General features: G+C 49.2%; 1 protein-coding gene across 2 annotated transcripts; it reads left to right on the top strand.

Annotated features, from left to right (window-relative positions):
- The first annotated feature begins 67 nt into the window (after positions 1–67).
- Positions 68–11,288, top strand: DCTN6 (dynactin subunit 6). Of its 2 annotated transcripts, none has more exons than XM_048847467.2 (7): positions 68–208; positions 2,127–2,191; positions 4,662–4,767; positions 7,392–7,480; positions 8,314–8,361; positions 9,840–9,982; positions 10,829–11,288. In XM_048847467.2, the coding sequence occupies exons 1-7, from the start codon at positions 186–188 to the stop codon at positions 10,925–10,927; spliced, it is 573 nt and encodes a 190-aa protein (XP_048703424.1). In that variant the 5' UTR covers positions 68–185; the 3' UTR covers positions 10,928–11,288. The 2 variants fall into 2 exon arrangements, with proteins under 2 accessions (XP_048703424.1, XP_048703423.1); XM_048847466.1 differs by lacking the exon at positions 68–208 and adding an exon at positions 1,462–1,493.
- The last annotated feature ends 2,303 nt before the right edge of the window (positions 11,289–13,591 follow it).

Genomic DNA, 13,591 nt, shown 5'->3' with positions numbered 1-13,591 from the left:
GCCCGGCCGCGCGCTAGCTTGGCCCCGCCCCCACGGGCACGCCGCCGAGGGGCGGGACCGCGCCCACGAGGGGGGCGGGGCGAGTGCGCCACGCGACCACCGGCCCCGCCCCTCTCCCGGCCAGGGCGGCCGGTCGAGCGCTGACGCGGAGCGCAGGCCGAGCCGTCGCTGGCCGATCGGGGAAGATGGCGGAGAGGGCGCAGAGCGGGTGAGGCGGGCTGCCGCGCGCGGGGGGGGGGGGGCGCTGACAGGCGCCTGAGCGGCTCGGTCGCGGGGGGGCGCTGCCGGCCCGGGCTTGGCCGCTGCCCGTGTAACGCACCCGCCCCTGCGCTTTTCCCTTCCCCCCCCCCCCCGGCTGCAGCCCTGGGTCTCCCCCGGGCCCGCGCGGGTCTCCCGGGGGGGCGGCCGCTGCTCCGCGGATTCGCCGCCTCCGTCACCCGCGCCAGCCCCCGGGGCGTCACGGGACGGACGGGTGGGGGAGGGGTCACGCGAGCAGGGCCGGCGTTAGCGCGGGGGGGGGGGGCGGGCGCGCGCGCGCGACGCCATTTCCCCCCCCCCCGGCCCCACGCCCCAGTGGGCCCCCATTCCCCCCCCCGGCCCCACGCGGCCCCCACGCGGCGACGTTCCCGGCCGGGCCGCTGGGCTCGGGCTCCGGGGAGTGTCCGTGCCACGCTTATGTTGCAGCCGGCGTGTGTTGTAACGATAGGAGGGACCGCAGCGTGTGAGCAGCTGCGTGCTGGTTTTGCAAGCAAGCCGTGTCTAAGTGAGGGGGCAACTCGGGGTACGCAGGGCCAGTCAGGCTCCTGAAAGGGAGGTGCAGTCGCCTGTCTGGGAAGGGTGAGAGCCACGGGGTGAGAGGACTTGCCTGGCGTCCGGTCCTGGCGTCCCTCGTTCAGGGAAGATGGTCCTCCGCTCAGGAGGGCTCAGAGGAGACCCGTGAGGACGATTAAAGGACTGGGAAACATGCCTTGCCGAGAAAGAGGTTTCCAGTGTTCTTTGGAAAATTGCTCAGCCAAGGGGAGTGCAGGCCCTGTGAGCTGGGGTGTCTGAAATGCAAGCTGGTCAAAGAGAGGTGGTGTTTGAGTGAAGAAACTCTGGGGCTTCAAGCCCTTCCTGCTGGTGGAGGAAGACGCGCCCTAGCCGGGGAGCACCCGATTTGCTTCTCTTTCTCTAAAGAAAGATCTGTCCCACCCCACAGTACCTTTCCCCTGCCAAGAAAAGGGGGGGGGGGAAATAGACCCCTGCACCCCACTGTCTCTCCCATATTAGGGTGTGGGGAAGAGAGAGAATAACCCAGCTATTGCATAAAAGCTCTCTTTAAGTGTCCTTAGACATCCATCCTGTAGGAAATTCCATGGGGTTTTCTAAAATGTCACAGGTTAGACAGCACCTGAACCCCCCTGCATCCCCAACTGTATATACAGATTCTCCATCTTGGTAGAAATTGGGATGGGGAGCACCAGAGATGTGCACTGCATGGCCCGACACACTGTGTACGTATAGTTTTGTTTGGCTGGCCACAGTCCTGCCAGCAGATGTGAACTTATTTCAGGTCCATTTCTTGTCTTGTTCACTTCCTTTCCAGTCCTAACCGATCTGTGCGTGCTGCAGTGCTGCATTATCACATAACCTCAAGACCTGACTCTGATCAATATTAAATACTTCTGCTGTCTCCCATGCCATCTCAATGCAGTCCAGTGTCTCCTTTCTTCGTGTGTGAACAAAATGTTCCCTGTAATCACGGGACTTAGATTTTTTGGCTCATCTCTGTTTAGTTAGCGCTGCAGAGTTAAAAGGAAATGCAAAACAGAATGTTTATGAATTTAGAAAGAGTGGCTATTTTTTATCTTTCAGTTTCTTGGCAAAGTGGGAGATTTTAAAAATTCACATTTAGAGCCCAGACGATTTTTCTCATTGGTTTATACAGTTGTAAATTGGGACGCTCATGTGTCCCTTTAAATGTGTGTATGGTCTTCTGAACTGTGGAACTCAGTGAAAATGTTGAGAGTAGAGATGCAAGTTAGATGGAATCCGTTAGAACAAATCTACCCACTTTTTTTAGGTTTCTTTCTTGGCCTTAAAAAGCATTATGTTTATTTCTTCTAATATTGATTTTTTGGTTGCAGTGTGAAGATTGCTCCTGGAGCTGTCGTCTGCGTGGAAAGTGAAATCAGGGGAGATGTAACTATCGGTAAGAGAGAATACGGTGCTGCTGCTTTTGTCTTGTTCTTCCCCAGAAGCACTGTCCTATTGAATTTGAATCCGTGCTTCTGAAAACAGAAGGTAGTGAATGAAGCCCTCCATCTCTGGTAGTCAGTAACTACCCAGGATTTAGTGACAGAAGACCATGTGTTTTCCCAGTAAGTTGTCTCTGGAATGTTTGGGCTTCTGTGGTGGAAATCTAGCCAGAAGTGAAGACTAGTGCAGTAAATTCTGTCTTGGCGTCACTGCTATCAATATTTCCTTTGACACAGTGAAGACCTCGGGAATGGCACATGCAATCTGACTCACTGTGAAATGCATTAGACATTCTGCCACAGAGCACCCCCTTGCAGTGCCCTCCCAGCCTGAGCTGCTCAGACCTTTACAAAAGTCATGAATATATATGTCAGTTTAGACCAGTGGTTCCCAAACTGGGGTTCGTGAACCATTACAGGGGGTTCTCGGGAAAAAATTCCCTAATGGCGGACAGAGCTGTCCATAGCGACCCGAGGCAGCACGGGGCCAGCAGCACAGAGCCCCTGGACTTCCAAGAGCTAAGCAGATCAAAAGAAGCATATCTATCACAGTGAGGAGATTTAAACTTCAAGACTCCTTATAAGAAATGGAAAGGGAGGTGGATATTTTTTGATGTTTTTAAAATTAAATAGGCTGCTAGTATTGTTTTAAAAATTATTACGAAGAACAAGTTTAAGCTTTGTTAAACGTGCATTGTTTGCCTGGACTGCTCAAGACCTGAATGCTTGTGTAGGAGGAACTCTCTGAGTTGGCTTCTTAAATCCCTTCATGCTGTTTCACATCTGATACTCCCTGATGAAACCTAGGAGCCTTGTCTTCTTATAACACGCTTATTCAAAGTGATACAAGCTACGAAAGTGAGATCTTGGAAGAGTGTTGCCATTTTCATAATGTAATAAAAATACTGTAATGATAAATAATTAATAAATAGTTAGTAATAAGCATGTCATAAAAACAAATTTTATATTTCTAAGATCACTGTTTTTATAATTTATATTCAGATGAAGGAGAAAATCCCTGGAAATACTCATTTTTAGGAGGGGGTTTGCGAGACTTGACATTTTAGTGAAATGGGTTTCACAGATTGTTAAAGTTTGGGAATCACTGATTTAGACTAGAGGGCAATTTAGAAGAAAAATGGTAGGTTTCAAACTGTGGCTCCACTTTCATACACACGTGCATAATTTACACTCAGCCCTATTGAAATCCATGGGACTATTCACATGAATAAAGTTACTCATGTAAGCATTTGCAGGAGTGAGAGTTAAATTTTCTTTTTTGTTCTTTGTGTTATGGTACCACAGTTTGCATAGTATAATTCCCCACAGAAAACCTTTGTTTACTGAAAGTTCAGGATGCACGCACGTATCTGCATGAAGTCTGCCTTTCAAGAATTAGTGGGGTTCTGTTGTGTTTTAAATTGGAAACCCAAGAAATGCTGAATTAAACTTGCACTGTCAAACAAGAACTCGAACCCTGAATTCTGGCCCTGTCAAGATGTCAACCTAACACCTCTTCTTGCAGAGTATCAAAAATGTGCATCGCAGAACATTGCTTTTCTCATTTGATTCAGGTATATACATCTCTAGTCCTAAACCCCCAATCCACTCAGCTTTTCTGCAGGCAGGTTCCTGTGTGTGTGCAGAACAGCGAGCAGGATCAGGGCCTAGCCTTTGCTTTTCTCACATTCTCTAATTTCTGAACTGGGCACATGACTCCTGTATATGGAGACATGCCATCTCTGTGTGTAATGGGCACTGGAATTGTAGGGTTCAGTTCTCTATGTATGTTGCTTGGCAGGATTAGGCCTCTAATACAGAGTGAGCAGTTATTGCCTTCAGTATGCTTTTTGCCAATCAGAAACTTGGGCCAAGGGAGGAATCTGGTATTTGTCTGTCCATAAAGAGTTTCACGGAGCCCACCCAATACCCAGTTCAGGTTGTAGTAGTCTAGCTTTCCTGGGGTCACTGATAAAGTGAAACTGTTGTGGATGGAGATAGTGCTGTGAGCATATTTATTCAGGCCATAGGTATAGGAGCGGGGCTAAGATTGCGTGGCATTCTTATTTGAGAAGCACAGCCTGAACTGTTTCTAACATTGAGATTTTGTTTTGAATTCTGACATTCTTTAACGGTGATACTCATTCACTAAGTCCAAAGACATACAGGGAGACTGGCAGATCTGGTCCCAGGCTAGTGCCTTAGCTACAAGCCCATCCTGCCTCTCAGTTGAGTTAAAATGTATTTTTCCTGTGTTTCGGGTAGTCATTTCCATGTCCCTTTCTTTTGTTTCTGGAATTTTTGTGATGTTAAAGCACATATGACACCTCTTCAAATGATTTCCCCGCTTGGGGCCTTCTCTCTGATTTTAGTAATATCAGTTGTTTAGATTCTGCTAGTAACGAACTTATCTTGTTTCTGTAGGACCTAGGACAGTGATTCACCCTAAAGCGCGAATCATTGCAGAAGCAGGACCAATCGTGATTGGTGAAGGCAATCTCATAGAAGAGCAGACATTGATCATAAATGGGTTAGTACAGGGCCATCCCTACCCATACGCAAAGTACGCAGCTGTGCAGGGCACCAGGAAATTTGGGCTGGTGCCCTACGCAGCTGCGTGCTGCTCCAGCCCCTGCTCCACCTCTTCCCCATGGCCCCAACCCCTCCTCCACCCCTGCCCCGCCTCTTCCCACCCCTGCTCCGCCCCAAAGCCTCCGCCTCCACTCCAGCCCTTCCCCAAAGCCTCCACCCCCACTCCGGCCCTTCCCCTGAAGACTGCAGCAGGGGTCAGGCGCCCCGCACTCACCAGGTGGCGGTAAGTGGAGGAGCGACCCGGCCCCAGCCCCTCCGCACCGCCAGCTCTCAGCTGTGCCTCTGGTGAGTGCGGGGGGGCAGCTTTCTCCCCTGCCCCCCCAAGCCTGGGAGCCAGGGGAGCAGATTGGAGTGGGCGGGGGCCGGGTCACTCCACTACCTGCCGCCCCGTGAGTGCGGGGTCGGGCTGGGCCTGCCCTGCACTCACCAGGCGGCAGGGAGTGGAGCGACCCAGCCCCAACCTGCTCCTCTCCACCAGCTTGTGCTGGGGGGTGGTTTCTCCCCTGCCCCCCAAGCCTGCTCTTGCCCCCCACCTGTGGAGGCCTGGAGCCAGGCCCCACATACACAGCCCCCCCATGGGGGCGCCGAGTAGAGCACCAAAATGGCTAGGGATGGCCCTGGGTTAGTAAGAATCTTTACAATGCTGTTGAAGGCACAAAAATCTATGTTTAATACCATCACTGGCAGTCTCAGCATGGGGCTTGGGACTGAAAGAACATAGATTATCTCTTAGCCCTAGAATTCGTCTCTCCAGATTGGGGCAGTGAGTGGGAAGCCTCAGCTGTGGCTCCCTGTGTTGTACCTGTTCTGGGCTAAGCAGAGGACTGGAGTTTCCTGAGGTGTCACTCTAATTCATTTACCAAAAGCGGGGACGCTTGCCACAGCTGCACGGTATTAGCTGTCTGGAACCGGTTATAATCTTTCGGGACAGGAGAGAGCTGGCCCAGATTTCAATGCAACATTTGGCCCTAAAACTCTCTCAACCCAGTACTGCTATCATTGCACACCCTGGTCTGCCCCCCTCCTCAGCCACAAGGTCATGTTTACACAGCCTGAGAGGGAGAGAAACCTTCATCACCATGTTAGAAACCCAAATTATTCCCATTTGTGCTTGTAAAACACATTTGTCGCTTTGTCTAGAAAAAAAAATCTGCCTGCAAAATTCTTCCCTCAGCTTCATGATAAAAATGGGAGAGATGCCGCAGAAACCAGACTGGCAACCCTTTTGAAATAGCTAGCTTAAAATGTTGCAGCATGTTCCTTGAGATTTGTCTAGAGCAGGGGTGGGCAAACTTTTTGGCCTGAAGGACACATCGGGGTTCCAAAACTGTATGGAGGGCTGGGTAGGGAAGGCTGTGCCTCCCAAAACAGCCTGGCCCCCGCCCCCGTCTTCCCCCTCCCACTTCCTGCCCCCTGATTGTCCCCCTGAGAACCTCCAACCCATCCAGCCCCCCTCCGCTCCCTGTCCCCTGGCTGCCCCGACTCCTGTCCACACCTCTACCCCCTGACAGGCCCCCCAGGACTCCCATGCCTATCCAACCCCCCCGTCCCCTGACCAACCAACCCCCGTCCCCCACAAACTCTGCCCCATCCAACCACTCCCTCTCCCCTGACTGTCCCCCGGGATCCCGTGGCCCTTATCCAACCTCCCCACCCCCTTATCGTGCCGCTCAGAGCAGCAGGTCTGGCAGCTGCACCACCCGGCCGGAGCCAGCCACACTGCCGTGCTGCTCGGCAGGAACTTGCAGCCCCGCCACCCAGAGCGCTGGCCGCAGTGAGCTGACACTCGGGGTGGAGATGGGGTGGGGGGGAGACCAGCAGGGAGAGGCTGGGGGCTAGCCTCCCCAGCTGGGAGCTCAAGGGCCGGGCAGGAGGGTCCCGTGGGCTGGAGTTTGCCCACCTCTGGTCTAGAGTGTAGGTAGGGCCAGGGCATGAGCAGCTTTTGCCTTCATAGCAGTATGGTGGAGATGCAGTCACACAGCAAAGCTGGGCTCAATGAATTACTATTGTCTGCTTTCTGTTTCCCTCTGAAATGGCCTCTCTGAGAGGCAGTATGAGGATGTTACGAATTAGGAAACAGTGCTCTTCATCCTTCTCTGTTCTCAATATTTCATCATTACTGAGATTCAAAAACTGACTTTGAACTTGCTGTGTTGAATTTGAGGTTCATCTCAACCCTCACAGCAGGCTTGAGGTCAAGACAACATTTTACAAAATTTTGGAAGCTTGTTAGAAATGTTTCCATGGTTATTTAAAGTTCCAGTTTTTCCAACTCTCCTTCCTCTGCTCTGTTTGTATCTTAAGCACTGCAGGATTCAGTGACTGCATGAGAATCTAGAAACTGACTAGTCTCTCTTCATTGTCCAGGCTGGGAAAAATGCCCCCAGTAAACCAGCAACCTTATGTTTAAAATTAAATGAGATTATTAAATCCTACACATTTAAACAATCTAAAATGCTGTAGAGATTTTAGGGAAGGACACTTTTTCCTTTCACTTAATCTCTAAGGAGACACTACCCTTTGAAGGTCAAGTTCTAAATGTATTCTTCAATCCTCTTGCAGATATCCTGAAAATATTTCACCAGACACGGAAGAAGTAGAAGCAAAACCAATGGTCATTGGCACCTATAATGTTTTTGAAGTTGGCTGTTGTATCCTTGCTTAGCAGTGATGTAAAACGCAAACTTGAACATGTTAGTATTCTATGTTTTCAAAGCACTGTACAAACGTTAACTAGCTGTCATTCCAGTCTTGTGAGGTAGTGAACTTTTATTCCCCTTTTACAGAGGGGGAGGGAAAAGGACACAGAAAAGTTAAGTGACTTGCCCAAGGTAACACAACAAGTCAATGGGAGAACAAGGATTAGAATTTGGGGCTTTGAAGTTCCTTCCTCAGTCCATTAGCTCACGTAGCATCTCACGATGATCTGCCTATTTCGGACTTGTGTCCAAGGGTTTTGTTTGTATTCCGTGTCCGTCCCAAGGGTTTTGTTTGTATTCCGTGTCAGTCCTTACATATCTATTTTTACACCAGTGTTGAAGGATCTGGAGACAATTTGTGTTCAGTCAGAAGAGGGCGACTCTTGTGGTCTGAATTTGAAACTCAAGTTAGTCATTTGAAAATACCCATCTTTATATGAAATAACATGGGGGCTTTCTAGCTTTCAGGACACAAGAAGCACAAGATCTTTCTGGATTCAATGTGACTAAAAAGAAAAAGGTGAAATATTAGGCAGTAGTAATTTCCCACACGTTGTCAAACTATAGGCCTTTCTGCATGTCTTGTTGGAATATAATAGCCATAGCTTCAGTGTCCTGCCTAAGCAATGATAATCAGTGCAGGACACACACGCATAGGTCCATGAGCACCTTCCTTACTGGGTTGTGGGTTTGTTTTTTTGAAGGAGGGGTTATGTGGGTATTTGTTGCTGGGAATATGAGACACAGCCTTAGAATTATATATTTTCTTTAACTATAACTTGTAGGTTCACAAGCAATGAAAATGGGAGATAACAATGTAATTGAATCAAAAGGTGAGTGTTACTAGTTGTGTCTTCGTGCTGAAATCATCAGACACTTCTCTGGCAGGGTTGATGCCTGTTACATTATGTTGTGTTCTGTTAAAGCCAGGGGGTTTATGTACTTGCTTGTTGCGTAAGATCTAGTGCAGCATTGCTTCAGCAACTGTTCTGTCTTCTCTCAGGCCATGTGTACAGTAGGAGGGAAAGGGGAAAAGGGGTGGTTTTTAACATGGTAGCTGGTCAAGGTAAACCCTGGTGAGGAAGCTAACCAAGCAGCATGTGTTAAAACTACAACTGCCTTTGTCTGCACTAGAATTGTAACATGTTGGTGTTAACACCACACCTTTTTTCCCAGTGGACTATCCCCTACCCTTGAAGGGGGGTGGATTACATTATTGAATGGCTTACACCATCTCTAACCCTTGTGATTCCAGTCAATTCGCAGCATTCCCATTTGAAAGCACAGAGCCCAGCAATTTGAAAGCAACTTTTAATTGGCCTTAGAAGTGGTGAAGAGGGACTGAATGCAGGCAGTGGCTTCCGTTCCTGCTGCAGAGCTACTGAATTGGGATCAAAAGAGTTTCAAGTGTATTTTCTAATAACTTTTGACTTTTGGATGTTAGTCTATAAAAGCTAAACTTCTGTTGAATCATAGAATATCAGAGTTGGAAGGGACCTCAGGAGGTCATCTAGTCCAACCCCCTGCTCAAAGCAGGACCAGTCCCCAATGTTTGCCCCAGATCCCTAAAAGGCCCCCTCAAGGATTGAACTCACAACCTTGGGTTTAGCAGGCCAACGCTCAAACCACTGAACTATCCCTCCCCCCAGGTTGTTGCTTGAACAGCCTGCATGCACATCTGATAATTGCACCGCTATGAAACGGAGATTGGTAACTGAGGGAGAAGTGGGAGTGATATTAAGACTTAAGTTGTGCTGGGAGCCAGAACACACCCTGGCTGTGCCCAGGATTGGGGAGGGGCTCACAGATAGCATGAAGCCAGCTGTGCGGCACTCCCCCTCTTGGGTGCTGCAGTGAGCGCACCTCACAGGATTATTGGTTCACTCCAGAGCAGCTGTGTGCACACTCGGTAACTGAATGCAGCTTCCTCCCTGTGAGACTGAAGTGATATACAATAGATTTGCTTTGCATCTTGTGTAGAGAATCTGCGACAGGGTCGCAGCTCAGGGAAAGTTTCACTGCACAATCGGAAGAGGAAGTGGCTGAGTTGCCTCGAGAGACGGGCATGGAAGTGAGAGCAGTGTGCAGTTACATGAAGAGAACGGGATGGGAGGCAGGTCTGTTGGAGCAGGCATGAAGGCTGGTAGAAGTCAGGATAGAGAGGGCTGGGCAAGCGAAAGGAGTGTTTGAGACCAGGATGACAGTTTGAATGTGTGTGAATATTGCCCGTCCTGGATCGCAGCACTCTGGGTGCTTTGATTGTCTCTCTCCCCTTTCCAGCCACGGCAAGGTTTTTTTCTCTGTTTTGCAGCCGTTGTTGGTCGGAATGTGATTCTGACCAGTGGCTGCGTCATCGGGGCCTGCTGCAACATCAACACACATGAAGTGATCCCGGAGAACACTGTGATCTATGACGCAAAGTGCCTTCGCCGAGTGCAGACCGAGCGGCCACAGGTGAGTATGCTGTACTGCCAGGCCATGCAGTCTGCCACTCCTCAGTGAGCTGCGCTCCAGAGCGATTCATTTCCATTCATCTGAAGCAGGCACACTACTCCAGGGGAGAGAAGAGCTGCAAAACATGTGATCCAGGAGGGGGAAGCAAAGGCTGGGAGCCAGATTTGCAGAGCTTTCTTCCAGCAGGAAAACAGTGCGTCACTCCAAAGAATGGCCATCCTTAGCAACCTTGCATAGTCCCTCTGGGGCAGCAGGCAGGGCAGCCAGTGGCCCCCTTTGAGGTTCACCATTCTGCTCTTCCGAAAGCACATAGTCTTGACGGCTTTTTAACCGACTATACTCTGGTCCTTCCCTGGGAGCTTCAATTTAATTTCCTTCCATACAGTTAGTTTGCAGTATGTCAGACTTTGAAGGCCTGTCACCTAGGAAATATCTGGAGTGTGTCTCCCTCTAGCTGCCCAATACAGCGTAAACATGTGCCTTCTGCACTCAGGTTAGGCTCCTGTGCATATGCCCCGTTACATGCCTGTGTTTAACCGTCCATCTTTTTGTCTCCATAACTTGCAGTGCGGTTACACTAATCCAAGTGCCTTGGCCCAGGACCGCTATAAAGCATGAGTGTGTCCAGGTGCCTTGGCTTTACGCAGATCGGTGCCAGTCCTACAGTTGGCTCTGCACTGCGTCGGGGTGGAGTGCTGTGCCATCAGTAGAGTCTGCCCATACCGATCTTGGGGCAGGATTGAGGTCTAAATTAGGTGACTTACAGAGCCAACTCCACTGTGTTTAACATGCCGTTGTTTCTTACCCCTTGCCAGTGCTTGTCTAATTATATGTTGTTCCTTGTAGCCACAAACACTGCAGCTGGATTTCCTGATGAAAATCCTGCCAAATTATCACCATCTAAAGAAGACCATGAAGATGACATCTACTCCTGCAAAGAGCTGAGAGTTTCCCCCCCAAGGTACCATGCCCTCATCTGCAAAAGGAGTTGATCTGGGAATTTCCCCTCCATTTCTAGCACTCCATACACACATGTAGCTGATCTTTCCTCATGCATTCCATTTGGAGAAAACGGTTTGTTTGTTGTTTTTTACTATTTATATTTAGTAAAATATCTGGATCTGAAGTCTGATTGGTGGTTGCCTTGGTTATAATATTATACACAGTTTCTTCTGGATAATGATGTCACCAGTTACTCTTGTGATGTAGGACAGAAATTTCTTTCAAAGGGGCACAAAAGTGGCGGATGATTAGAACATATTTCACAGCTTATTTTATGCTATTAATAAAGATGTTACCTTCCCAACTTTGTGATTTTAATGGTCCTATTTCATCTTGAAGACTTTCAGCCAATATTAATGTCAAAATGACTAGAGGCATCCTGGCCTAGCAGGGAGAGCCAATAATGCCGGTTCTTATTTACTGGTGTTATGTTAGCACCTCCAGGGGCCCACGGTTCATAATCTAAGTAAAGTTTATAGTCTAAATAGATTAACTCCTGTGCTCTTATCTCAGCTCTGACATTGCCCCGTGGGGGTGGAAAAGGCACTTAGTTTGCCTAGTGTTTGTGGATGCATAGCACTATGTATGAGCGTTCGTGTTCTCTTCAGATAATGCAGTTAAGAGAAGTCAGTGGAGGCAGCTCCTCCATTTATTTACTGTGATGCTGCCCTGACTCTTATGGCCTGGCAGAGCCTCGAGACCTCTTTTATTCTAGTGGGGGAGCGGGGCAGTGGTTGGCAAAGGGTAATTTTTGAAAGGTTTCTGCTGTCTGTTTTAGATTTCAGAACTTTCAAAAACATTGCTCATTCAGTTTTCAGTCTTTCTGAACCAAAACCCCATCACAGGTCCTTTCTGATAAACTGTGTGTTATCACCCTGGAAAGCAGTTAGTTCAGGAAATGGTGTATTCGATAATCAATGAGTTGTTCTGACCATGTTTCTAAAACGAAGAGAGTCCTGTCCTGTGTGTATACTGAACTGTGTCAGCACTCACAGGGGGTTGTAGAACAATGAAAGCAAAGAGTCTTCAGAGGAGGGACTTCAGGAGTGAATACTGAAAAGTATCCAAAGCCTGGAACAGAACCTTAGCCGAGACCTGCAGACATTTAACAATCCTTCAACCCAGAATTCATTTCCCTGGTGAAAAGTCCTCTTTATTAAAAATGTTAGAGAGCTGCCCAGGTGAGCTGGGCATTCATTCTAATGGGATTTTTGGGTCTGAGACCCTAAATCAGTTCTGAAATTATCAACCTGAATGCTTTAGGGAGTACCACCTTAACAATGACATTTTGGGGATGGGTTAACAACCTCCCCCTCCTGCAAAATCCCAAGTTCCTTTTACAGGTTTACAGCAGGAGGTGGTGGTTTTGGCAAAAGGTCCTGGAGAAGAATGTGGTTAGGAAAATTGCCTGTTTTTTCTTATATGTGAGGGCAGCAGGTTTGCCAGTGTGTTCATGTCAGTAGAGTCAGGGGCTTCCTGGTGCTTGCCCCTGGGGCTTCCTGGAAACCCCCTTATAGGGAATGGGCCGAAGCTTCAATCTAATGCTGGGCTGCTGCTGCAATAGAGAGAAAATGTATTGTTTTTTATTGTTCCAACTCCCGGTTCCATTGTGGTCATTGGCTTTTTGTGCTAATAGAACAGTCCACCCCCAAGCCCAGTGCTCAATCTCTTGGTATCAAGGTGCACCCTCAGCGCCCATCCCCTATCTGGGCCAGCCATTAGGGGAGACATGCTCACAGACATTTCAGTACTCTCTTCCCCCTAAGCTGCTGCTCCTGGAGCTGAAGGTGGGCCTAGCGCTGCAGTGTAAAGCTGAAAGCTCTTGGGAGAGCTGTCCCCATCCTTCTGTTGTCTTTCTAGCTTATCAAGCGTCTGCAAGTGGCTGGTAGGAAGAGTGGGTGGGCTCCGAGCAGTTCTCGGTGGGTGGCTGATCTCTCAGCAACATTTCAGGATAAATGTTCTTTGCATTTAGTTACTGTGGCCCTGCAGGGTTCCAAGTGCAGATTTAGGGATGGACTTTTAGCAAAAGGAGGGGAGCCCTCAAGCTGCCTGCGGCAAATCCACAGGGTCAGCCCTAGGCCCCTCGGGACCTTGTTGGCCAGGATGAGCAGCTGATCGCTTTCATAACTCAAGCAGAATTGTGAATGTACTGTGAGATTGTGTCAGATTGGGATATCTGAGTTAAGGGTAGACAAAGTGACTTAGGGGTGGGGGGCTCTGCTTGTTTCCAGGCTGGAAGAGTTTCCTGTGTGTGGAGCAGTGACAGACAGATTAGCTGCCCTTTCCCATTGTAACGTGGCATGCTTTGCTAAAACTCCGTAGATTTATCAACGCTTCTGAGTGAGGGCTGTGTGCCAGCGAGTAGGAAGCACTTGGGTTGCCTCTGCTCTTTCTGAAAGTTACCTTTAGAGAACCTGGATGGGAAGGTTCCCTGGCCCAGGGAAGGGCGTGGCCTGGGCTGTATTTCCATCACTGCAGTGATTCAGGAATACATGCAGTAGAGTTCACTGACATGACTGGGTTTGGACAGCAGGCAAGGTGTGCTTTCCCGTGCTATTGACAGATGACTTCTCAGGCCCCAGAACTGGGACTATTCTGTTTCCTTCA

This window comes from Caretta caretta, chromosome 4, assembly GCF_965140235.1.
Source record: "Caretta caretta isolate rCarCar2 chromosome 4, rCarCar1.hap1, whole genome shotgun sequence".
In the NCBI taxonomy this organism is placed as follows: Eukaryota; Metazoa; Chordata; order Testudines; family Cheloniidae; genus Caretta; species Caretta caretta.
This window is presented reverse-complemented; position numbering and strand designations above follow the sequence as displayed.